Genomic DNA, 27,063 nt, shown 5'->3' with positions numbered 1-27,063 from the left:
AAAGACAGTAGGACTAGGGGGCACAGCCTCAAGATAAAAGGGGGGCGGTTTAGAACGGAGTTGAGGAGGAACTTCTTCACTCAAAGGGTGGTGAATCTCTGGAATTCTCTGCCCGTTGAAGTGGTGGAGGCTGCCTCGCTAAATATTTTTAAGACGCGGGTTGATGGGTTTTTGATAAGAGAGGGGATTAAGGGTTATGGGGAGAAAGCGGGAAAGTGGAACTGAGCAGCGACAGATCAGCCATGATCTTATTGAATGGCGGGGCAGGCTCGAAGGGCTAGATGGCCTACTCCTGCTCCTATTTCTTATGTTCTCATTTTTTTGTTCTAGTTATTGCACTTTCCAACAACTCTACAGGCAACTTATCTTTTTTTTCACAAAAAAAATCAAAGAGTAACAACAAAGTAGAAATAAAAGTAAATGCCAAGTTGGGAAAGGCAGCCATGCAGTGCATCTGTGTGCCATTTCACACTGAACCCAGGTGACCTACCTAATCATTGACATCTCTGTTGCTGGAGAGTGGTCAGCTTTTGCCTTTTTCTTGGATTGAATTGGAATAAAAACAATCAAATCCAATTCAGAATCCCAACAAATTGAGACATTCCTGATCCAAGCTGACAAGACAGGGCTCTCATCTCCTGTCTTGAGCTTGATCTACATGATCCAAGCTGATTGGAGTAGGCATAGCTCCTCCTCCAAGGCTTGATCTCATTTGCATCTTAGCCAAAAGGCCACTTTAAAAAATTGCTTCAAATGAAGCTAAAATGTAACAAATGACTTCAACCAAGTGCAGCATGTCGATACTACACGTGATCTTAGCCATTGACGTTGTTACCTTTAAACAAGGCACAAACTGTACTTAAATGTGTGTGCATCCAAATCCACACATTTCTGAAAATGTTTGTAACTTCACTTATTTTATATGTCTGAAACAATGATGAATTTATACTTATGTCTTTTGTGAACAGAGGAACTTGGTTAATAGAAAGTAGTTTTTGTTTTTTGTATATGATGCGTGCCTGTCTACTTTCTAATGTTCTATTCTCCTGCATAAAATCAAAAATATCAACTGACTGTACACGCATAGCTCCATCTAATGGATTACCATAGAAATTTCACATGCATCATTGTTAACAAATCAGCCTAAATTCTTATGCAAGACTGTAAGAGAAAACCTCCTGCACTTCAGTTGGTGGGATTTAAGTTCAGTTCATAAATCTGGAATTGAAAATCAATCTTTTGACCGTTACAACTGTAATAGACTGAGGATGATTTGATGTGGCTTGAATGAACAAAAGCTTTATTGCCAAACAATAAGAATAATATATACAATAAGGTCAGACTAAGTTGCAATACAACTGCCCTACTCGATTTCCTGACTCCAACTGAGAGTCCATCCTCGACCCATGGTACGCGCCCTGGTGCCAATTGGCTCAGCTTCCCACTATAGCAATCCATAGGGTCTGGACAATTCACATGGTCCTCAGGAGATGCCCCCGCCCCCCCAGTCCTTAAAATGGTCATGCCACAACACTCCTTCCCCCTATCAGGCAGCATGGTGGTTAGCACTGTTGCCTCACAGCTCCAGGGACTCGGGTTCGATTCCTGGCTTGGGTCACTGTGTGTGGAGTTTACACATTCTCCCCATGTCTGCGTGGGTTTCCTGCAGCTGTTCCACTTTCCTCCCACAGTCCAAAGATGTGCTGGTTAGGTGGATTGGCTGTGCTAAATTCTCCCTCCATGTATCCAAACAGGTGCCAGAATGTGGTGAACAGGGGATTTTCATAGTAACTTCATTGCAGTGTTAATGTAAGCCTACTTGTGACTAATAAGTAAAACTTTAAAATTCGAAATATACCTGTGGAGGGTGCATGGACAAGTTAGGACAAAGGGCCAATTTCCATGCTGTAAACTTCTATGACTCTATTTGGTCTATCGAGTCTGCACTGACCATAATCCCACCCAGGCCATAACCCCATATATTTACCTAGCTAGTCCCCTGACGCTAAGGAGCAATTTAGTATGGGCCAATCAACCGAACCCACACATCTTTGGACTGTAGGAGAAAACCGGAGCACCTGGAGAAAATCCACACAGACACAGGGAGAACATGCAAACTCCACACAGACAGTGACCCAAGGCTGGAATTGAACCTAGATCCCTGGCACTATGAGGCAGCAGTGCTAACCACTGTACCACCCCAGTGACACCCACATTAAAAAGAGTGGTACTGTGCCCATCTTATTTTCAGTGACTCAACTCAGGAATAGAGTATAGTGTAGAATTAAAAACAGAGGTGATAGTTCTCCTGATGGTTCCATGCATAAGTGCAGAGTTCACTACACAATTATACAAATGAGAAAGAAAGGTGTGTATTAAATAGCACATTCTGATGTCACTTTGTAAAATCTCAAAGCACTTCACATGTAATTAATTTATTTGAAGAACATTGCACTTGTGATTTTTAAATGTGTACAAAATATAACAAACAGTTAGGTCAGATAATAGGAAGAATGTATGTTCGCAGAGAGTCATCGTCCAGAATATGATACCAAAACATTCATCATCTAGGGAATCAGTTGATAACGCATGTATCTGCACCATGTCCAGTTCAAGCTTTATAGACCAGATGGTCATTTTCTATCTTACCTTTGTATATAATGGGAGCAACCATTATAAACATGCAAAATCTCAAACAGTAATGAGATGAATGTTAATCTAGATTTTAGTTCTATTTCTTCAAGGAGGAACGTTAGCTAGGATGCCAAAAGGTTATTCCCTTTTCTCAAAGGATCATGGTATCATTGATACCAGTCTCAACTTCAAGAACAGGTAGATGGTCTCTTTTGAAGGATAACACTTCCAACAATATTGCACCCCTCAGTGAAGGTCACTCCAAATTATGTGCCCAGGTCATAGAGTGAGGCTTGATCTCAAAGCTTTCTGACAAAATCAAGAGTGCTACCACTAAGTCAAACTGATGCACAAATTAAGGTTTCTTTTTGGAACAAAAGCAAATTACTGCGGATGCTGGGATCTGAAACAAAAACAGAAAACGCTGGAAAATCTCAGCAAGTCTGATGATATCTGTGGAGAGAGAATAGAGCTAACATTTCGAGTGTTGATAACTCTCTAACAGTTGTGATGAAGGATCATCCAGATTTGAAATGCTGGTTCTGTTCTCTCTCAACAGATGCTGTCAGACCTGATGAGACTTTCCGGCATTTCTTAGTTTTGCTCCTTTTTAGAAGCTGGCTGATTCTGGACAGCCGAATCTCAGTTGGATGGTAATGCTACAAATAGCTCAGTATCTCTGGATGAGGGAAAGTGTAAAAAATTAGCAGGAGAACCTGCTCCTATTTGATATCCAGCAACTCTTCTGGAATTGTCCAAAGAACATCTGGTGAGAGAATGATTCCACTTGCCACTTGATTTCTCTCATGCTTAAGTACAGGAGAAGACTCAAAGCTGGGTTTTATGACATCCTCACAATATCTACAAAAATTCGACACACCATCCTAACTTGAAAATCTATCGCTGTTCCTTTATTGTCACTGGGTCAAAACCCTGGAACTCCCTCCCTAACTTATACTAGATACTCTAAAGTGGTTCAAAGCGATAGCTCACCTTCTCAAGAGCAATTGGGATATGTAGAGATGGGCAATAAATGCTACCTTTTCCAGCAATGCTCACATCCCACAAAAGAATTAAACAAAAAGCCTTGCATGGATGTTGAAAAAGGCTGAATTAAGTTCAGCATTCAAGATGTTCCAGAGTGGAATACTGTACTCACTTATTAGATTCACCTGCAAACAAATGTCTAATTGGATGAGATACGATAAGGCTCTCACAAATTTAAATCTATCTTAGCTTAAGTCTTTAGAAACAGAGAAAATTAGAAATAAAAACATGGGGGGGAAGAATGTCATTACCGTGTGGTTTTACATAAATCACAGAATCCTACAGTGCAGAAGAGGCTCTTCGGCCTATGAAATCTACACTGATGCATGAAAGGTCCTAACCTGCCTACCTAATCCCACTTGCTAGCATTTGGCCCCTACCACATGGTGCCTTAGTACTCAGTTTATATAAGAAATAGATTTATTGCTGTGTATTCGCTCATTTCTTGTCTACATTTGTATTAATATATTAATTTCTAAATATCAGAAATAGAGGTGCATTCATATAGCACCTTCCATGATCACATCTCTAATGTTTTACAGCAAGTAAATACTTGTGAAATGTAGCCATTGTTGTATTGTAGGAAACATGGCAGCCAATTTGCATGAAGTTCCCAAAATAGCAATGTTTTAATGATCTGTTTTACACACGTTGCATTTATACTTCGGCATTTGACTCACCTCCATTTTGCAATAGTTGCAATAATTTTCCTAAGTTAATTGCTTTTTCTCCATTCTCATTGTCATAGCCAAGAACATCAAACGTATGCTGCAGCTCAGAAGCAGTTATGCCAAAAGCCGGTCGATAGTTTATATACAGTTTAATGAATTCGCCGAGATCAATGTGTGTCACATATTTTCCGGTATCCACATACTGACTGAACTTCACCTCATTCAGTATGTCTTCAATCTGGAAATGAAAGCATTCAATATTACCAAATGATACAATCAATTTAATGAAACGTACTCCCAGTGCATTTGTTCCTTTTTTCAATATTGCGTGCAGGCGTTAGTCTGGTGGTCAAGCCATCAATGGGGTCAGGACCTTGGCTTCAAAGCTACTTCTTGCATTAGTAAAGCGTCCAGGGTGAAGAATAAATTTATCGGTTTATTACCTAAGTAGGCTAAAAGCTCTTATCACTTCTTCACCCTGATTTCTAACTCTGTTCTACCTTCTACACCTCAAGACTTTTATCTTGCTTTACGTTCTCCTGCATTCTCAACTTCCGTTCTCTACCTTCCTTTATGTCTCCAACTTTAACCATTTTTTTTCATCTGCTGTATTCTCTGTAAACCTGTTCTAGCTCTTCCCTTCACACTAAACTATGGTTCCCCCCCGAACCTCAAGCATCACAGATGTCCACTTATTTCCCATCCTTTAATATTGCTTGACCTGAGAAATTCATTCAGTCTTAACTCTACCTGCATAACATCATGTAAGATAGATTCATGTATATTGTGTTTATGCAGCGGAGACTGAGCCACAACAGGCAATGTTTAACATCAAGTCAACCACCACAGTGCATACTATTATCTGTCAAAATGGCAGGTTGCCTTCGATGCCGTATTTATTAAGGAATTGTACACCAGCACCTTTAGCAAAAGTGTGAGCTACTTTTGCAGACGTGAACATATACAATGTACCTCTTTCTCGGTAGGGTAGAATCCCAATGCTCTCATCACAAATGGAATTTCCTGTATTGGAATATGAGTTGACACCTCCCTGGTTTCCATTGAACTGACATTTTGAAAACGCAGCTGTGAATAGTAGAAATAGTTCTCCATCTCCTTTATAGGGCATCAAAACAAAATATTATTTGATTGAAACCAAAGGAAAGTCTGACTGGAAACCAATGTAGTAAATGTAATTGCATTTTCTTCATACTTTTTGATCTAAATTGAATTGCAGGTAGCATCCCAATGCTGAGTAAGAGTTTGCTGTATTTCTCACTTGGGTGAACCTATGAACAAAACATGTTGAAGTGGCAGAGATGGAAATTATGTTACTATCATGGCGCAAATACAGTAATCTCTGGCAACATCTATTCAGTGGCCGGATTGTGCCACGTTATTGTGGCGCAACAAACTGGGAGCACTAAATATAGCTGTCCATTGTTTATTCAGGTAGACATAAAATAATAGTTCAAAAAAAATGGAATTTTCTTTGTGTTCTGGTTAATGTTTACCCTCAAACATCACCAAAAGAAAGATACAGGTCAACTGGGTATTTACCTGACTGCTGTTTGCATACTGGCTGCTCCCTATATAAAATATACCTCAATAAAAGTGATTATATCTTGGGATGCACTGAAGATGTGAAATATTATATATGTGTGTGTGTGCGCGCGTGCGCGCGCAAGGTATTCTCTTAGCCTTGTTGCCTGAAGAGACTTTTTGTTTAAATTATGTTTATCATAATTTAATATGATAAACATAATTTATCACATTTTGCTCAGAGAAAAAAGTTGCAGTCATTTAGACAATAGGAGATTATCTCAATGAGTTGAATAGAATAGTTTTGACATCAAAAACATTACCGTCAGCAGATTGAGTTAAACAGGTAGATCTTTAACACACATAGATTTTCTAGCATGCTAATAGTAACTGTTATGTCGAAAGAACGATCTGCAGGACAGCAGACCTTGAAAAAATCCACTTCCAGCATTAGCTGGCTTTATTGCAGCAGTACTAGTCAACTTTGATACAGGAAGGAAGTCAGAGGTCAATCTGCCAACATCCTGTGCAGAAAAGACAGAAATACATATTCCAAGTTCAGCTATGGAAGGCTGGTAGGAATAACAGGAAGGTGACAAATACCCCCAAGTTAAAGATAAAACAGGTCAGAAATCAGTGTGCCTCAACTGAATATTAAGCAGTTCTACTTCTCAAAAGCTTGGAGAAACACTCACTATTGCACATAGAAAATGACGACATTGAGTATTTGTTGGTGTTGTGGTCCTAGGTCATAAGATTACTAGATTTTAGGGAGTTAAGGTACTCTCTGGATCCATTTATGGAAGCAACCAGTGAAAATGAATCCATAAAAATATTTAGCATAGCCCAAATTTGCAGTGGCACCTTTTAGAAATGCTTTAGGCTCAGCAAGGCCAAAACCAAATCATTTCTCAGTGTATCAAATGTGAACGGCATTTTCCAAAACAGTCTGCCAGAAAAACCCAACATTCAGAAGAAATCCGAACACTAGGAGTTAATTTGCTGAGTTAATTAAATTTATTTTGAGGAGGTGGTGGAATGAAGGGATAGGTGTGGATAAATACAGTGACTGTGACAGAATTTACGACTCTAATTCTCAGAGAGATTGTTTAGATACAATAAACCTCTATTATTGGTTCCAAGTCATGAAACCACTGAGATAGCTGTCTTTTATGTTAATATACAGATACCTGCAAACTTTTACACTATATTAATAGAATAATTATTGCTCAAAGAAATCAGCCTTTTGGAAGTACCCAGTAAGTTCAAAATTCAGGTGGTGAAACATGTCAGTACTGTACAAGAGCGAAGTACAGTATTGTGGACGCTGCAAATCTGGAATAAAAAACAGAAAAAGATGGAAATACTCAGCAGGTCTGGTAGAATCTGTGGAGAGAGTAACAGAGCTAATAGGTAAAATCTAATGGTTCCAGCTGGAGAGCCAGTGGCCATTTTAGGACCCCCTCAGTGACCTGATGTAATGCCAATCAGGCTCGGTGATGAGTTCTTTGGTATCTTCAGGGTGGATGTCCCACATCCAAGAGCAATTGGCCAGAGGCCAGCGGCTCTCCAGTACCTGAAACACCACCAGGTGCAGTGACCATTTTGTTAGACCCAGGCTATAGATCCATCACTGGTGTCCTGACGAAAGCGTATATGAAGCAAAATCACTGGGGCCAGTCAGAGAGAACACAGGAGTTGGAGTAGACCATGTGGCCTGTTGTGCCTGCTCCACTATTCAATAAGGTTGTGGCCACTGTTGTGCTTCAGCTTCACTTTTCTGCCCACTCTGCATATCCCTTAATTCGCTGAGATTAAATCCCAACCATGAAAGTACTCCCAATGAGGGGTTGGTGGGGGTTTCAATTTATAGGCCATACAGGAGTCTGGTCAGCCCTTACCACAAGTAGTCTCTCCTTTGGGCACAGGTTGCACAAATCGGTCAGACAACCCTAACATAAGAACATAAGAAATAGGAGCAGGAGTAGGCCATCTGGCCCTTCGAGCCTGCTCCACCATTCAATAAGATCATGGCTGATCTGAAGTGGCTCAGTTCCACTTTCCCGCTTTCTCCCCATAACCCTTAATTCCCTTGTCTACCAAAAACCTATCTACCCGTGTCTTAAATATATTTAGCGAGGTAGCCTCCACCACTTCAATGGGCAGAGAATTCCAGAGATTCACCACCCTTTGAGTGAAGAAGTTCCTCCTTAACTCCGTTCTAAACTGCTCCCGCTTTATCTTGAGGCTGTGCCCTCTAGTCCTGCTATCCTTTCTGAGCGGGAAGAATCTCTCTACCTCTATCCTATCCATCCCCTTCAATATCTTACACGTCTCTATAAGATCCCCCCTCATCCTTCTAAACTCCAACGAGTACAGACCCAGTCTATTCAGCCTCTCTTCATAGTCCAACCCCCTCATCTCTGGTATCAGCCAAGTGAACCTCCTCTGCACTCCCTCCAAGGTCAAAATATCCTTGCGCAAGTGCAGCGACCAAAACTGCACACAGTACTCCAGCTGCGGCCTCACTAGTGCCTTGTACAGTTGCAGCAAGACCTCCCTGCTTTTATATTCTATCCCCCTCGCTATAAAGGCCAGCATCCCATTCGCCTTCTTGATCACCTGCTGCACCTGCAGACTGGGTTTTTGCAACTCATGCACAAGGACCCCCAGGTCCCTCTGCACCGTAGCATGCTGCAGCTTTTCGCCCTTTAGTAATCCCTCCTACTATTATTCCTGCCAAAGTGGATAACCTCACACTTGCTAACATTGTACTCCATCTGCCAGGTCCTCACCCACTCGCTCAGCCTATCTAGATCCCTCTGCAGACTTTCCACACCCTCCGCACAACTTGCTTTTCCACTCATCTTCGTGTCATCAGCAAATTTCGACACCCTACACTCAGCCCCCTCCTCCAGATCATCTATATAAATGGTAAATAGTTGAGGCCCCAGCACCGATCCCTGCGGCACTCCACTAGTCACCAACCGCCAATCAGAATAGCACCCATTGATACCAACTCTCTGCCTCCTATTAGACAACCAATCCTCTATCCACGCTAACACCTTACCCCCAACTCCATGCCCCCTAACCTTCTGAAGCAACCTTTTGTGTGGCACCTAATCAAACGCCTTTTGAAAATCGAGAAACACCACATCCACCAGTTCCCCTCTGTCTACCGCACTAGTCACATCCTCATAGAATTCCAATAAATTTGTCAGACACGACTTCCTCTTAACGAATCCATGCTGCGTCTGCTCTATCAAACAATTCTTCTCAAGGTGCCTCGCTATTTCTTCTTTGACGGATTCAAGCATTTTTACAACAGACGTTAAACTAACCAGCCTATAATAACCTGCCTTTTGCCTGCTACCTTTTTGAAACAGCGGCGTAACATTAGCCATTTTCCAATCTTCCAGCACTTCCCCGGAATCCAGCGAAGTTTGGTAAATAATCACTAAGGCATCTACTATCACCTCTGCCATTTCCTTCAGAACCCTGGGATGCATTCCATCCGGTCCTGAGGACTTGTCCACCATCAGTCCCGCTAGTCGATCAAGCACTACCTCTCTAGTGACAGTAATCGCATTCAGGTCCTCAACTCCTACCATCCTTCTATCTTTAATACCCGGCAAACTTTTTGCGTCCTCCTCCGTGAAGACCAAGGCAAAAAAACCTATTTAAGGCCTCAGCCATTTCCTCATCTCCCACCACTAAATCCCCCCTCTCATCCTCTAAGGGTCCAACATTCACTCTAGCCAGCCTCCTCCTCTTTATATATTTATAAAAACTCTTACTGTCCTTTATAATATTTAGTGCTAGTTTAGCTTCATAGTCTATCCTTCCTTTCTTTATCAACTTCTTAGTCAATCTTTGTTGATTTCTAAACCTCTCCCAATCTTCTACTCGCCCACTACTTTTAGCCACTCTAAACACATCAGCTTTTAATTTAATACTCTCCTTTATTTCCTTCGATAACCACGGCTGATTATCCCTTCTCCTATGTTCCTTCTTTACCATCGGAATAAATTTCTGCTGAGCACCGAAAAAGATCTCCTTAAAGATCCTCCACTGTTCCTCAGCAGTCCTACCGACCAATCTGCGCCCCCAATCTACAGTCGCCAATTCCCCTCTCATCCTATTGTACTCCCCTCTGTTCAAACAGAGGACACAGGTCTGGGACCCTACTTTCTCATCCTCCATCTGCATCAAAAACTCAACCATACAATGATTGCTCGTCCCAAGAGGATCCCTCACAACAAGATCCCTAATTCTACCTGCCTCGTTACACAACACCAGATCTAAGATAGCTCGCTCCCTTGTCGGTTCTGTCACACACCGTTCAAGGAAACTATCCCGGCAGCATTCCAAGAACTCTTCCTCAAGCCCACCGCGTCCGACATGGGTCAACCAATCAATATGTAGATTGAAATCCCCCATAATTATCGCCGTTCCATTTCTGCACGCATCATTTATTTGCTTGTTTATAGCCCACCCCACCTCCCAGTTAATATTTGGGGGCCTATACACCACACCCACCAGCGTCTCCCCTTACTGTTCCTTATCTCCACCCACAACGATTCCACGTTCTGCTCTGGAGCCTATATCTTCCCTTACTACAGCCAACAAGCAATTTTTTTTTCCACATAGCATAATCCCTACCTGCCACTGGTTGAATACGAGTCCTTAAGGGGTTACTTAAGGGCCTGAATTGGTCTCTGGGCAAGAAGGTCATTCTTCAACCATCCGAGGCCCTGGACTTAATCAGTGTGAAGGCAAACTGGTTCTCCACCCAACACCTTTCTGCCCAAATATATAAGGCCCCACACTTCCCAGCCTCTCTCTGGGGAACCATTAAATTCTACCCAATGTTTCAGGTCAGTGAGCCTTCATAAAATGGGGAATGTTTCGTGATGTAACAATTTTTCAGCAAGACAGGGAGAGAGGGGGTATAGAACAAGGAGAAAAGTCAATGATAGTGTGGAAGGCAAGAGAGATTAAATGACAAAATGGATGAATATGGAAGACAAAAAGAGATGATAATATGACAAGCAAAGATAGAAAAGATGGAAATTTTGAAATTGTTCCCTGTACCCTAAGTCTACGACTGGGATTTTCTGGCCCTGTCACTGTGGGACCCACTGCAGGAGAGTCACTGGCCCAGCCAAAGTCCATTGACTTTTGGCAGGACCAAACAAATTTGGCGACAAACAAGAGCAGAAAATCCTGCCCTAGGTCATTAATATAGATTTTAAAAAAGCAGTGATCTTAACACCTGGGAAACTTAACTATATACCTTGCTTATATCATATCTTTCCTACTTTATTTCAGATCTTAAGCTCTTCTCTAAGGAGCTGTTGGTCTGTTATTCCCATTTAAACTTCCTCAAATCCCATGTTTTGGTTCTTTACCTGTCCCATTACATATGGAGATTTGTAAAGATGAGTAACTCAATTTTTTCTTTATAGGTTACAGTTACATCATTTGTAAATTATTTCATGATTAGAAGATGAAAAATGTAAAATTTTTATTTTAATTATCAGTATTCGAAACAATGAAATTGACAAGAACGTTACAAGTGTAAATTCTCCATTACAATAGTTAAATTTAGAAAAATCCAGAAATATCATTACCTGAAATAATTCTCCATCTCGTCCACCTTCCAGTAAACCATAAAATGGGGTCAAATCTTCTCCTCCAAGTGCAGTTACTGCCTCATGAGCCCTTTAATATCAGAAATTAACAGTTATTCCTTTCTTTACTGTACATTTACCATTGTAATGAGACATTATGAAACAGTAGCACTGAACATTTAATTACAGTAATGGTAGTTAGTGGTCTCAAAAATAAATCCTGGTAGTGTTTGCTCCACTTAAATGTAAAAGAACTTTATGATGCACTCCTGAGTCCTGCAGAACAGGAAGGTCTCAGATTAATGTGGCTGTGTGGAGATTAGCAATCTTAAGGGTGTGTATGGGGTGTCAGGAAGGGGTATTACCTTTGGCGGGGGAACATGTTGCGTCCTTTCAGGGCGGTTTGTCCATCCTTTGTCCCCACCTGGCACTCAGCTCTCACCTGTGGCTCCCCATAGCTGTTTGCATGCGACAGCGGCCACACCCTGGGCAACGGCCTCGACAAGCCGGCTAAACCAGGTGAGGGTAGCCAACAGGTCTCAACCCTTGGTGAAATAGGAAGATGTCTATCCCAACATACAAAGACAGAGTCTGGCGGGTTGAGCGGACAAGACCAATGGAAGGTGGTCTCTGCAAGTGCAGTGGAACGCGAAGAGCAGGACAAGACACAGAAGATGTCCTGGTCATCCACTACGCCTAGTCCCACCTCCAGCCGTCTTAACTCTTGTCTTGCCACTGGATCTAGATGGGAATTGGGAAGAGAGAGAGTGAGGCTGACACTGCACAACTCTCCCTCACTAGTTTCAACATCATCAGTGACCTATTCAACCCTTGAAGTCCTGTGGTGACAGGCGAGTGACAAAGCAGCAGGTGTGGATACACTGGGAGCTGTAGTCACGGACCTGCACGCAGGCAGCTCAGGTCTAATAGTCGTTTTCCGCTGATCAAAGCAGCAGTGGAACTCAGCGTCTACCTGGACGACTGAGCAGTCCTCTTCAGGAACGCACTGCTCACCTCCATGGAATGAGGAAGGGGCTAGAAAAGGTGCCCTAAACATTGCCTGCTTCACTACACCCTGGCCAGTTTACAGCAGCTGACGGGGATCCCATCTTGTGGTCGAACCAACAAAATAAAACACAAGGTGACACCGCTCACCATTGTCATTTGGAATGTGTGCATGCTTTTGGACAACCCTACAGCGGACAGACCAGAGAGAAGAACAGCCTTAGTTGCCAGAGAGCTTGCAAGATACAACATTGACGTTGCAGCCCCGAGTGAAACTCGTCTTGCCAACATAGGTCAGTTGACTAAAACTGGAGGTGGATACACTTTTTTCTGGAGCAGTCGTGGCAGTGATGAGTGTCGTGATGCTGGAGTTGGATTCGCTGTCAGGAGTCACCTTGTTCAGAAAGTTGATAGTCTACCCAAGGGTGTGAACGACCGGCTTATGACATTACAGCTTCCACTACAGAACAGAAGTCAAGCCACCCTGATCAGCACCTATGCCCCCACAATGAACAACCCGGACGAGATGAAAGACAAATTCTACGAAGAATTAGACGCCCTCCTATCAGCAGTGAGTAGTACTTGGAAATTTCGATGCAAGAGTAGAGTGTGACTCTGCAATCTGGCAGGGAGCCATTGGGAGGCATGGAGTGGGCAAGTATAACAGTAACAGCCAGTAACAGTAACTCTTAAATGAAGACCTGTGCAGCACACAATCTCCTCATCACCAACACAACCTTCCGTCTGCCTACCCGTAACAAGACCTCCTGGATGCACCCCCGCTCTAAGCACTGGCATCTTATCGACTATGCCATTGTCAGGAGAAAAAACAGGCTGGATGTCAGAGTAACCAAGGCCATGTGTGCTGCTGACTGCTGGACAGATCACAGACTCATTGTCTCCAAAATGAGGCTCCACATCAGACCCAAGAGGCGACCACAAGGAAGCAAGGTTATGAAAAGAATCAATGCGGCCAAGCTAAAGAACCCCAGCATAGCTTCAGCACTGGCTGAAGACAGACTTAGAAATCAAGCTTGCTGACCTACACCTCGCAGGCAGCGCCGAGGACGACTGGGAACGCTTCAGGGATGCTACACACATCTGCGCTGAAGATGCTTGGGCCCTCCACCTGCAAGCAGCATGATTGGTTCGGTGAGGAGATACAGCCTCTACTTGTTGAAAAGCACCGTCTTCATCGGGCCTGTCAGAACGACCCATCTTCAGCTGCCAAGTGCTTTTACCAGTGCTTGCAGGACAGTCCAGAATAAACTGCGTAAAATGCAGGATGCCTGGCTGAGCGCCAAGGCAGAAGAAATACAGGGATACGCTGACAGAAACGACTTGAAACAGTTTTATGAAGCCCTTAACACTCTCTACGGACCTCAATCTCTCAGGACCTCCCCCCTCCTGAGTACAGATGGTACAACTCTCATTACAGAGAAGGCTCAGATCTTGCAGAGATGGGCTGAACACTTTGAAGTCATCCTCAACTGATCGTCATATATTAATGATGAGGCCATAATCAGGATTCCCCAGGTTGATATCTACAGCGCCTTGGATAACCCACCACTAGTAGCTGAAGTCACAAAAGCTGTCAGCCAGCTATCCAGTGGCAAAGCCTCAGGGGCAGATGCCATACCCACAGATTTATAAAGCTGCTGGTCCTGCACTTACTGAGAAGCTCACCGAGTTGTTTCAGTCCTTTTGGAAGCAAGGATCCATTCCTCAGGAACTTAGATGCTTCCATCGTACACCTCTACAAGAGGAAGGGCAATCAGCAAGTATGCGACAACTACTGAGGAATCTCACTGCTTTCCATCACAGTAAAACCCCTTGCAAGAGTCTTGCTAAATCATCTGGTCACTCATCTGGAGCTGGGCGTGCTTCCGCAAAGGCTGTGGGACTACTGACATGATTTTTGCTGCATGCCAACTTCAGGAGAAGTGTCAGGAGCAGAATCACGAGCTCTACACAACCTTTGTTGACCTCGCGAAAGCCTTCGACACTGTCAGCCGACAAGGCCTGTGCAGGATCACGTCAAAGTTCGGCTGCCCTCCCCAAATTCATTCAGATGGTACACCAGTCCCATGATGGCCAGAGTACTGGATGGCAGAGAATCCTCTGAGGCATTCCCAGTCACCAGTGGCATCAAACAGTGCTGTGTGCTCACACCCACACTGTTCAGCATGATGTTTACTGCCATGCTGAATGATGCCTTCCAGGACAGTGTTGCTGGAATCAGCCTCAAGTACAGAGTGGATGGGAAGCTCTTCAACCTGACGAGACTTCAAGCTATTACCAAAGTGAAAGAAACTGTTCTGAGAGATTTCCTGTTTGCCAATGACTGCGCCCTGTATGCTGACTCAGAGCCAGAGATGCAAGTCAGTATGGACAAATTTTCCATGGCTTGTGACAACTTTAGACTCACCATCAACATCAAAAAGACAGAAGTCATGCACCAGCCTGCTCCTCATGCACTGTACACAGAACCCATAATCACAATCAAAGGGCAGAAACTACAGGCAGTGGACCAGTTCACTTATCTTGGCAGCACCCTCTCCCAAGCAGTGACTATTGATACAGAAGTTAACTGCAGAATAGCAAAGGCAAGTTCTGCTTTTGGTAGACTGCGCTCCACTGTATGGGAACGTTGAGGAATCAGCCCAGCAACAAAACTGAACGTCTACAGCACCACGGTTCTCACTACCCTCCTGTATGCCTGTGAAATGTGGACAGTGTATCAAAGCCGTGCAAGACAGCTCAATCATTTCCACATGACTTGTTTTCGCAGAATATTACACATTTAATGGCAAGACAAAGTATCAGACACTGAAGTTCTCTCTAGAGCAAGTCTACCATCAGTGCACACACTGCTGATGAGAGCGCAGACCTGGTGGGTAGGTCATGTCATCCATATGTCAGATGAGCGCATACCCAAGCAGCTCCTCTTTGGGTAACTCTCTGCTGGAAGACGCTCGCATGGAGGGCAGAAGAAACATTTCAAAGACACACTCAAGGCCTCCCTGAAGTCGCTTGAATAGACACGACCACCTGGGAAACGCTGACACAAAACTGCCCTACTTGGCGCTGCCTCGTCCACAAAGGCAGTCAAGCTCACGAAGCAAGGTGTATTGCTGAAGCACAACTTAAGTGCAAGCTGCGCAAGTCCAGAGCCACGACCACAACAACTACGGTGCCTACACAAGTCTGTCCAGTATGTGCCAGGACATTCCGTGCCCGAATTGGCCTAATCAGTCATCTTTGGACACACCGCAACCAGCCTCAAAATGACTAATGGTGTCAAGATCCTCATCGATGACGATGGACGAACAACAACAGCAATCTTAAAGGAGGTCAATAAGGATGCTACTGCTTCCCATATTTGTGCGCTGTCTAATGTTATGAGAAAGCAATCAGGAGTTAAAGTAAACCCTAACTGTTGTATTAGCTGATGTTATTACGATCCCCAGAGACTGGCAACATTTAGAAAGGTATTTGAATTTCCAGTGACTGACTGACAGGATCACATAAAGAAGATTTGAAGTTTTAAGACTTTCATTATAACAAACAAATAAAAAGCAACAGAATCCAAACACTAGTGCGTAGGCAACTTAGACTCTAAACCAGTGGTTCCCAACCTTTTCAGTATCACGGCACACTTCAATGAGACAAATAATTCCACAACATACCCACTTTTTTTCAGCAGAGTCAATTGCTCATAAACATTGCATTTGCTAGGAGATGTGACAGATGCTGTCCCATTTAGCATTTGGGCCCAATGTGAATAGGACTGAGGCTTGGGGGTTTGCCAGCGGTTGTACCAGTACCTGCTGGATGTGCCAACTTTTTGTTGCCTGGAGACTGCAAGTTGGTTGCCTGTGCTGCCAACCTAGCTGATGCCATTGGTACAGGGTTCACTGCTTTCATTGCTGGTACTGGGCTTGACTGAATTGTAATTAACAACACCCATGCTGGCCTACTGCTGGGCAATCCTCCTGTTCTGCATTGCCTCCTGCGCACATTTGATCACTTTGTTAGTCCAGGGGCACATGTTGTACCACCTTTTTTTAATGTCACCTATATCCCTGGTGCACTTGGACACAGCATTGTCTTGACCAGTATCGAGAGCCAGATCTTATTTTTAGCCCAAGGGCAATTTGGTATCTCTTCTGCCAAAGAGCTGTTCCTGATGCAGTGTCATTCCCAGATCAGAATTTCCATCCTATGTCATTGAAGTTGAGTTTAACAGCAGGCTTCCTCCTGAGCCAAGTGTTGCAGCTGATCGCTGATGATGCGCAACTTCTGCCCGGAGGGAGGGGCGTGGGGAGACTTTGGTATAATAAAAAAACACATATACACATAGGAAGCAGCCTCGCTGACAAAATGGGAGTTTAAGATGGCGACTAAGTTGCAAATTGTGCTCCAATGGGACGTCGCATCTGTGGTGTTTGAAATATATGAATTTGTGGTGTCATAACTTTGTTGCATCACAGGAGGAGATGTCACAAAATTTGGGGAGGGAGGTGGTGATGGAATTGAGCAAAGTTTCTCAAATCTGGCCCTTGGCTTGAGAGAAACACACAAAAATAAACATTTCTATTTACAGATTTGTGCAATGTAAACCTGCCCACTCATGTATCACAGTGTGTTGCTGACCTGTGAATGAATGGTGTAATTTTTAATTAGAGACAGAAATATATCTCCTGAATCATGAAAATTTTGCACCAAACATTGGCCAGACTATCAATTACCAGAAAGTGTAACTGCACTGTGTCCAAATAAATTATGCCAGGAACCTCCTGCCGGCATCCTTTCCTGGTGCCAGTTTACCAGCTGCGGCCAGCACTTGATTGTTTATGTGAGATTGAAACATGAAGAAATTCCTCTTAATTCTTTAAGGATTTGTATAATTGCAGACACATGAAAAATAACTTTGCTAAAAACAAAATCATCCTGAAACTTTATAAACACAATTATGAGGCTAATCCCCTGTGATCATTTTGCCTCTTATTGCCTATTTACCACATGAATACTTTCCAATTAAAGAAGCCATCGCAACGGCATGAGAGAAAAACTTACTGGTGATCATTTGCGAAGTTACCGAAGAGTTCAAATATTCAGGAGTATCATAGATCGTAAAATCCCTATAGTACAGAAGGAGACCATTCGGCCCATCAAGTCTACCAACCACAATCCCACCCAGGCCCAATTCTCATAACCCCATGCATTCCCTGCTAAATCCCCAAATACTAGAATAAATTTAGCAGGGCCAGTCAACCTAACCTGCACAGCTTTGGACTGTGGGGGAAAACCAGAGCACCAAGAGGAAACCCACACAGACATGGGTAGAATGTGCAAACTCCACACAGACAGTGACCCAAGGCCGGAATTGAATCCAGGTCTCTGGCCCTGTGAGGCAGCAGTGCTAACCACCATGCCAGTTTGAATAGCTTGTAATTTCCAGTCTTGGATATTACGTAGACATTTTTACATATGGGAAATTAAGACAAAAATTTACCTGTCCTCGAACACTCATGCATGCAAGTACAAATAATAATATGTGGTTGCCATTATTCTCTTAAAAATAAAAACATGATGATCCAATTGATTTGTAATTAAACTGATCTTGCATGATAACCAAGATGTTTCCCTTGGAATATCTGGAATTCTCGCTTCCTCAAAACAAAACCTTTGCAGAATTTATATTATGGTTACAGCTCATTTTAAAGTTTCTGATAATTGAATATACTTGTACTCTGAATGAAATTCTCCCTAGCTGAGACCACAACATACCAAGGCTTATATTAACATTCTGATCTGCAATACGGGAAACATATTGAAGTTTTCTGCAGGCCCTCAACAATGGAGTTTTCAAGAGGAGAAAATTAAAACTTGCAGAACAGGCATTAGCGTCATCATGGGGCAGTGCCGGTATACCAGATTACATTGTGTATCAGGTACAAAACATTGTGCGATATTTCAGGTAACATTCAATAATATTTTGAAAGGAAGTTTGTTAGAAAAAGATCTTCGAAAGTTTTCCAAATTTGTTAAAATGCCAATGTGCACTGCAGGCTCATTCACTTATAGGTTTAAATAGCTTGTAATTTCCGCTGCTGATCTTTAAGCCAGTGTAGACACAGAAAGAATGACTACAACGATAATTTAACAACAATAATGGCAATAGTGGCTTTAAAATGGCTATTCTGGCTGAGAGTGAAGCAGGCTAGGAATTTTGGTCTACTTCTAGGTTAAAACCAGATGCAGGTCAATGAAGAGTCTCTGGTCTGAAAGCTGCAATCTGACGCTTCCTGTGCCGGCCAGATAAGGGAAGTTATTTACATTAACTGAGACAGCGTGGCTCCAATTTTTATGGCTGATACGTATGGGATATGTCAGATGAGCTAAGTGCAATGGCATAGTTCAAAAGTAATTCCATTGGATGTTCAAGCCATGTGATCGATTTCTGGTTACACAATTAACTGAATGACAGAGAATCTTCCAGAAGCGAGGGGAGAATTGTGGATAAAAAGACACATGAGTTCTTTGTTTGGCAGCAATAACTTGAAGAGACCAACCATCACAAGAAGGAACTTATACCCTGAAAGCTGCTTCTGAGAGAAAAAGATAGCTTCTACATCAAAGATATTTTTTGGCCAAGGTTTTCCTAAACTCCATAGTATCTATTTTCAGTTAAATAGTTAAAATTGATGTGCAGTTGAAAGTTGATGCTCTGTTAAAGTTCAATAAAGAGTTAATGAGTTGCAACTGTTTGTTTGAGTTGGTACTAGAATTGTTAAATAAAGAAATAATTGAATTACAGTCCTTGTTTGCCTCATTAAACTGAAAGGCTTGAAAGTGTTTAAATTAAAGCTGTGTAGCACCAGGAAAGTTGATCTAATACACTGAGGCATTGCTGCGGCTGAGTTTCCACCGTTGGGGCTCGGAGTCTGCCTCATTGCTGTGGCATACTTGCACACTTCTCATGGCATATAAACTACAAAAATGAAACTTCCCATTTGGTTTTTAACACAACCGAAAATCTCAGGCCATGGTTATACTTTGCGCTGTTCCTTAAGTGGACACTTTATTCTGCTGGAACCAGTCCAAGGTTATTCTCAGCTTTCTTTCCCTTTTCCAAATTGGGTAACTTCTAAACCAAGAACTGAATAACTTATAAACCCAGAAATGAACTTCACATTGAGGGTTATAGTGGAGATTACTCCCTCCAATTCAGGCGGATCTTCTAGCCTCTTAAGTCCTCTCAAATGTTGTCTCTTCAATCTGAGCATGGCTCCCACCATCATTCTGCATGGTGAAAGTAGAATTTTGGGTTGCCTCTACATTCCGTTCCCTACATCTCAAATGGCTGCAGACTGACTTGTGCCAGTGAGTTTCAAGGATATCTTAGAAAACCTGCAACCTGAGATTACAATGACTTACTATTTACTTTTCCCTTCCTGAAGCTCATCTCCATAGTAAAGTGAATGACATAGGCCTGTATCCAGGTAGAAAAGCAAATTCAACTATCTTACCAGCCCGATCTTCAAATTAAAGACTGTTTAAATTAAAATGTTTACAAAACCTGACATTCCTAGCACCTCCCTGTGAACCTTGGAGATCACCGCAGTCAGCACAGCTGCTCTTGCCATTGTCTACAGGTATGAACATCTTACACCTTCTTCCTAGTAAGTCAACCTGGAAACCACCTCCCAACCATCCAGGCTTGTTTCAGGTAGAATTCAGAGTAGATCACATAGCTCCCCTTACAGTCCTCCATTTTATTTTAAATTAGAGTTATAGGGTGGGATTTTCCAGACACACCTGCCCTAGGACTGGAAATTCCCACCTGAGCTCAATAGACTTTTTGCGTGACTGTTGAATTCTCAATCCCATCCATGATGATGTCTGTGTGGGTGGGACCAAAAGATTTCTGCCATAGTTCCAAAACATAATAATCTTTCAAACTTTGGCCAGGATTTTCTGGCCTACTCCTGCAGTGGGGTTTCCAATGACAGGGCAGCTCAATGGCCATTTGCACTGCCTGCCAGCTGCACCACCAAGGAAACCACCACAGGGGTCGCCTTTGGCAGAACTGGAAGATTTTGCCGCCAGGGTAGAGTGAAAAATCCTGGCCCTTGTATGCTTAACAAGGTCTGAGCACAGATTGGGAATTGTCATCCATAGCTCAGTTGGTAGCACTTGAGTCACAAGATCCAATTCCCACTCCAAAGCTTTAATACAAGAATTAAAGCTGATACTCCATGACAATATTGAAGAAGTGCCTGTCAGAGATGCCGTCTTTCAAATGAGAGTTTAAATTAAGGCCTCATGTGCCTACTTGGGTGAATATAAAAGACTCCATGACACTATTTCATAGGAATGGTAGGCCATTCAGCCCATTGAGTCTGCTCTGCCATTCAATACTATCATGGCTGATCAGATACTTCAATGCCTTTCACCCAGAATATCCACAAAAACCATTGTTATTGTTAATCAGAAATCTGTCAATACCTAACTAAAACATACTCAATTACTGAGCTTCCAGAGCTCCTGATGTGGAGATGCTGGCACTGGACTGGGCTAAAAACAGAAAGAAGTCTCAACACCAACTTAAAGTCCAACAGATTTATTTGTAGCAAATGCTACAAGCTTTCAGAACACGCTGTCCTTCGTCAGGTGAGTGGGTAGAGAATTCCAAAGATTCACAACCCACTGGGTAAAGAAATTTCTCTCCATTGGTCCTAAGTGGCTTCCCCCTTATTTTGAAATTGTGTCCCCTGATTCTAGACTGCGCAGCCAAGGGAAACATCTTACCAGCATCTACCTTGTCTATTCCTTTCAGTATTTTGTAGGTTTCGCTGACAGCACTTCTCATTCTTTGAAACTCTAGACAACACGGGCTCAGTTTGCCCAATCTCTCTTCATAAGAGAGACCTGCCATTCCTGGAGCAATTCTTATGAACTTTCACTGCACTCCCTCTATAGCAATAACATCCTTTATGTGGTAAGGGGCCTAAAACTGCATATAGTACTCCAGGTGCTGTCTAAACAAGCTTCAATAGAATTGAAGGAAGACTGCATAATGCTTTTACTCAAATTCCTTGCTATAACGGCTCCTTAGCCTTCCTAATAGCTTGTTGCACTTGCATGTTAACCTTCAGTGACTTATCAACCCAGGTCCTTCTGTATATCTACACTTTCTAATTTCTTAACATTTAGGGAATACTCTGCACATCAGTTCCTTCTATCAAAGTGAATTACTTCACATTTTTCCATATTTTGTTCCATCTGCCAGGTTCTTGCTCATTTATTAATTCTGTCCAGATCCTACTGTGTCCACTTTGCTCTACATCTTCCTCACCATACATATTTCCACTTAGTTTTGTGTCATTTGTGAACTTGGAAATATTGCATTTGATCCCCACATCTAATTCATTGATATATATTGTGAACAGCCAAGGTCCAAATACTGATCTTTACGGTACCCCACTGGCCACAGCCTGCCACTCCAAAAATTATCTGTTTATTCCTACTCTGTTTTCAACCTGTTAACCAATCCTTAATCCATGCCAGTATATTGTTTCTTAACCCATGTGCTTTTATTTTGCTAATCTGTGGGTGACCGTTTCAAAAGACTTTTGAAAATCCAAAAATGTTAGGTCCATTGATTCTCCTTTACCAATTTTGTTAGTGACATCCTCAAAAAATTCCAAGTTTGTTAACATGATTTCCCATTCATAAATCCATGTCCCATCAGATAATGATTATCGAAGTGTCCATTTAGCACATCCTTTATAATAGATTCTAGAATTTTCCTTACTACTCACGTAAGGCTAACAGGTTTGTAGTTCCCCGTTTTCTCTCTCACCCCCTTCCTGAATAGTGGGGTGACATTTGCAACGTTCCAATCTGCAGAAACCATTCCAGAATCTACAGAATTTTGCAAGATGATCACCAATACATTCATTATCTGTTTCAATGTTCTGGGATATATAATATCAGGTCCCAGGTAGGGATTTATCAACTTTCAGTCTCATTAATTTCTCCAATATAACCTTCTTTCTTATACTAATTTCCTCAACTCTTCCTTCTCCCTAGTCCCTTGGATCTCTACATCTGAGAGATTTCCTGTATATTCCTTTGTGAAAACAGATACGAAGTATTAATTTAGGTTCTCTGTCATTTCTCCATTCCCCATTATGAATTCTCTTGATTCTGTCTATAATTGGTCTACATTTGTCTCTGCCAAATGCTTGCTTTTTACAGTCCATTTTTATGATTTTTGCTACATTACATTCATATCGTATTTGCTCTTTATCAGTTTCTTGGCTTTCCTTTGCTGTATTCTAAAAACCTCCCTGCCCTCAGGTTTACTACTTCTGGCAGCTTTATGAACCTTTCTTTTAAACCCTGTACGATCCTCAATTTCCTTTGTCAGCCATTGTTGACTGGCTTTTTGGGTTTACGCACTTTTCAAGGAAGATCCACGTCCTGACCAATATTTATCTCTCAGTTGACATTAAAAACAATCTGGTCATCAACACATTGCTGTTTGTGGAAGTTTACTGTGGACATATTGACAGCCTTAGTTCCTACATTACAACAGTAAAACACTTAAAAAATACTTTATTGGTGGTAAAGTGCTTTGAGATATCTGGTGGTTGTGAAAAGTGCTACATAAATGAAACTTTTTTTTAGGGACTTTCCCATTCTGTTTAGATCAGTATTCACAGAGCACAGTTGTTACTTTTTTTGTAATTATATTCTTGGTGATGCAATAAATATTCTAAAGCAATTTTAATGAAACAGTTTTCAGCTTTCTATTCTTTGGTCTAGTACTCTCCTTCCTTCTTGCTCCCAAAAGTGTTCAGCAGAGTTTCGTAACTAGGATTTTAATTGCTGGCAATCTTATACAATTTATAAGAAGTCATTAAGCTGTGACTTTCCTACTTACAGAACAGGCGATGAATATAAACAACAAAGCTGCAGTTAAATATTAGCTTAAATTGAATTATTTCACTACTTGCCAACAGTTAGCAATTTATCCTCACCATTAACATCTGAGTCAGCAATTGCTGACAAAAATCTTTTCAGCAATGCTGTTATTGATATGGAAACTGGTTCCAGTCCCTGTCAGCATGAATTCACAGGAGAACCAGAGCCCCTAACTGAATTCACAGCCCCTAGAATCACTATGGAGGAAAAATTGATGCTTAAGAGACAAAGGAAAGAGGGAATGGATGACAATGAATTTAAAGAAAAGGAGGAAAAGGAATGGATAATATTAAGAGAACCATGGGAATCAGGAAAAGGTAGAAAGCAATGAAAGGGAAAAAGAATGGTAATAAAACAGATGGAGAAAAGGGGACTTGGGAGAGAGACTTAGATATGTGAGGGGAAAACAAGAGCTACCATTAACTGGGATGAAGGAAAAGCAGGGTCATTTGGAACCTAAGTGGGGGAAAGGCAAAGAAAAAATGTCAGCATGATCTGAGAAAGTAGAGGGGCAAAGCAACACCAATTTGACAAGGGTGCTGCTGGAAGCAGATTGCCTTTTTATTTAATGTGGGTGTCACTGGTAAGATATGTGTTATCTATCCCTCATTGGCCTTGGGAAGCTGATAGTGAGCTACTTTCTTAAATGACCATAGGCCATGTGATGTAGGGCCACAACAGAATAGCAGGATTTTGCCCACATGATGATGAAAGAACAGCAATATATGCCTCTAGAAAACAAATATGCAGCACAAGTACAAATCATCTAAATGCTAAAGTTGAAGTCAATTTTCCTTAAAAGCATATCAACACTACTTACATCAGGTCAACTTTCCACATATGCACAGTGCAATCATCTCCTCCTGCAGTGAATATGTAAGAACCATCATATGAACAGGCAATATTGGACACAGTTGTTCCATGGCAGATAACTGCACAGGACTTATGGGGATTTCCATCTAATGGCACAGTTTGTAAACCCACCTAGGTAAGAGGAGGCAATAGTTTTAGAATTCCTGGGCACAAATGCTCATCAAATCAGCAGAATCCTTTACATCAGCCCATCACATTACCAAATCCACAATCCAAAACTAAATTCCGTTCAAATTATTCTCGTAAAATTATAAGCCCAGGAACTTCCATAGAATCCTCCCATTTGCTGGCCATATAAAGCCCAGTGGGAACCCCAAAGAAACAGCATAAATGACTAGTTTTAATTGTTTAAGCCATTTATCTGGGGTCTCACAAATCTCCCACCATAAAGCCTCCATGGAAGTGCCAGAATTATTTTTAACATTAGAATATTAAATCTGCAACTTGAACGACTGTAAATTAATACAGATATATCCTTTTTCAAGTAAACTGAACAGCAGCATTTTAATTAAAAATAGGTTCAATTCATCGGGTCATTTCAATTATCCTGTTAAATTTAGCTGCCAACCCATCACCATCACACATAATCCTCCAACCACTTCACATCCACATGATCACACTTTAAGCAGGAATAACTACAATAAAAATGAAATGGAATCTTACTCATCTGTGAAATGTGCAGAATCTTCTGCTCCCACCAGTAATGGGAATCTTAATGGGTGGGAAGCACGATTTGGCAGGAGGCCAAAAATCAGTTTCCCAATGTGGGAAATTAGTTTGGAAACTTGTTCTCCTGATTTTCATAGCTGTTGAAAGGCAGGTCAGGGGTCTACAAAGCTACAATGTGAACCCCATTTGAATTAAATGAATGCTCATTAAAAGGTCAACATTCTGCAATCATGCTCTCCCTTCAAATTAAGCACTCCAGTAGCAGTAATTTGGAACAAATACTTTCACGACTGTACAAAAGTGGTGCACATCTGGCAAGGTACACTTCATGCGGTCACTGAGAGATATCTGCCTGTAGCACAAGTTGTACCAAGGCTGGACACGGGAAGGATGAGACTGAAGCAGAACTGAAGGTGAGGGGGCAATTCAAAAAGCAGGATGACTGAATGACTGTCCAGGTGCCATTTAAATATGGTGCCCAGATATTGGAGCCTATCAGGGCGGGCCACTTCCTGTCCATCCTGTCATGAGATTCGATGGATGGACAATTAATAAGCTGATCAGTTAATGACCTCATGTGTTCTGCCACCCCACTCTCCAGCGCAAGTCGCGCAGACTTCCATCCTCATCAGCAACCTCAGTCTCCAGAATGGAAGATTCTGCCCCACATTTCCAAACAGCACATTTATTCACTGAGCCATTATAAAGGTATTTTCGGAAACAAACAACTAAACACAAAAGAATGCAAAATAGTTTCTCTCACAGAATAGTGAAAACTGAGAACAAAATCACTACATTATATTTCCTTTTAATGCAGTTACTTTTGTAGATGAATGCATATACCTTGTTATCTGTGATGTAGGCTAAATAGCACTTTTTAACTTCACCATCACTTGAGAAAGGGAGAACTTCTATCTTCTTAACAGGAGATCCATAAATTGGACCTAATACTGTCTTCCTAGAGAGAAAGGAAACAACCTAAACATACAATAAAATAAATTGCAGGATGTCATCAAAAACAAGAGTGGAAGGCGATACACATTGCTACTACTATGTGTGGTGGCGGAAGGAGATTCACACACATAGTGGCAGGTGTGTAAGTAGTGAATGTTTAAGATAGTGGATGCTGTACGCAGAATGAACTGCTCTTTCCTGAAGGTGCCACTTCTCTTGAGTGTTGTTGAAAGTGCAGACATTTAGACAACAGAGAATATTTTGTCACAGTACTGATTTGTGGTGGACTAGCTTTGGGGAGTCAGGAGGTGAGTTACTCACTGCGGTATTCCCAGTCTCTGACCTGCTCATGTAACTCAGTATTTATATGGCTGGTCCAGTTCCGTTTCTGGTTAATGGTAACTTCCGAGACGTTGAGAGGGTGGAATTTAGCAATGGTAATGCTTAAGGGGAGATGATTAGATTCTGCCTTGTTGGAGGTATGATGTGGAGATGCCAATGTTGGACTAGGGTGGACAAGATGAGAGGTCACACGACCAGGTTATAGTCCAACAGGTTTATTTGAAATCACTAGCTTTCTGAGTGATGTTCCTTCATCAAGTGAAGTAAAGTGGAATAATTCGGCTATGCTCAAAAATCAAAGAAACCTAACCACAATAAAGTAGTTATTTCCATATTAGACTAGTTAAAAAGATTAATGTTTTGAAAGCAAAATGTTATGCCTTTTCTGAATAAATGGATTTCACAAACCTGCACATTTTGGTAGTGGCATTGTAGAGCTTTAGCTTGTACTGATTGTTGGCTGTGATCATAAAGCTCTCTTTACTGATTGGTGGGTACCAAGCCATGCATGTAGGGACAGCACTTTGTTCTATTCTTTCACTACTTAATACTTGCAGGTCATCCTCTGTACTGTGAGCCAGATCGTACTCCACCTGAGTAATAAAAATAATAATTTTCTAATAAGTTTTGCATGACAGCTGTCAATCTTTTTTTTTAAACCAGAAGAGAAATTAAGAACATAAGAATATAAGAAA

At 41.9% G+C, this 27,063-nt stretch overlaps 1 protein-coding gene across 2 annotated transcripts in view; it reads right to left on the bottom strand.

The window, feature by feature from the left end:
* cfap251 (cilia and flagella associated protein 251) overlaps positions 1-27,063 on the bottom strand; it is a 75,479-nt gene that overhangs the window by 4,278 nt on the left and 44,138 nt on the right. For both annotated transcript variants that reach the window (XM_080208312.1, XM_080208314.1), the window contains 6 exons: positions 26,777-26,961; positions 25,916-26,030; positions 24,351-24,514; positions 11,528-11,618; positions 5,325-5,468; positions 4,362-4,590 (listed from right to left, as the gene is read on the bottom strand). In XM_080208312.1, coding sequence (XP_080064438.1) covers positions 4,362-4,590; positions 5,325-5,468; positions 11,528-11,618; positions 24,351-24,514; positions 25,916-26,030; positions 26,777-26,961 — 928 coding nt within the window. The remainder of the gene's footprint in view (positions 1-4,361; positions 4,591-5,324; positions 5,469-11,527; positions 11,619-24,350; positions 24,515-25,915; positions 26,031-26,776; positions 26,962-27,063) is intronic.

The sequence above is a fragment of the Carcharhinus amblyrhynchos genome, chromosome 20, assembly GCF_965287045.1.
Source record: "Carcharhinus amblyrhynchos chromosome 20, sCarAmb.v2.hapA, whole genome shotgun sequence".
NCBI classification, from domain to species: Eukaryota; Metazoa; Chordata; class Chondrichthyes; order Carcharhiniformes; family Carcharhinidae; genus Carcharhinus; species Carcharhinus amblyrhynchos.
Note: the sequence above shows the minus strand (reverse complement) of the source record. Positions and strands in the feature narration are given on the sequence as shown.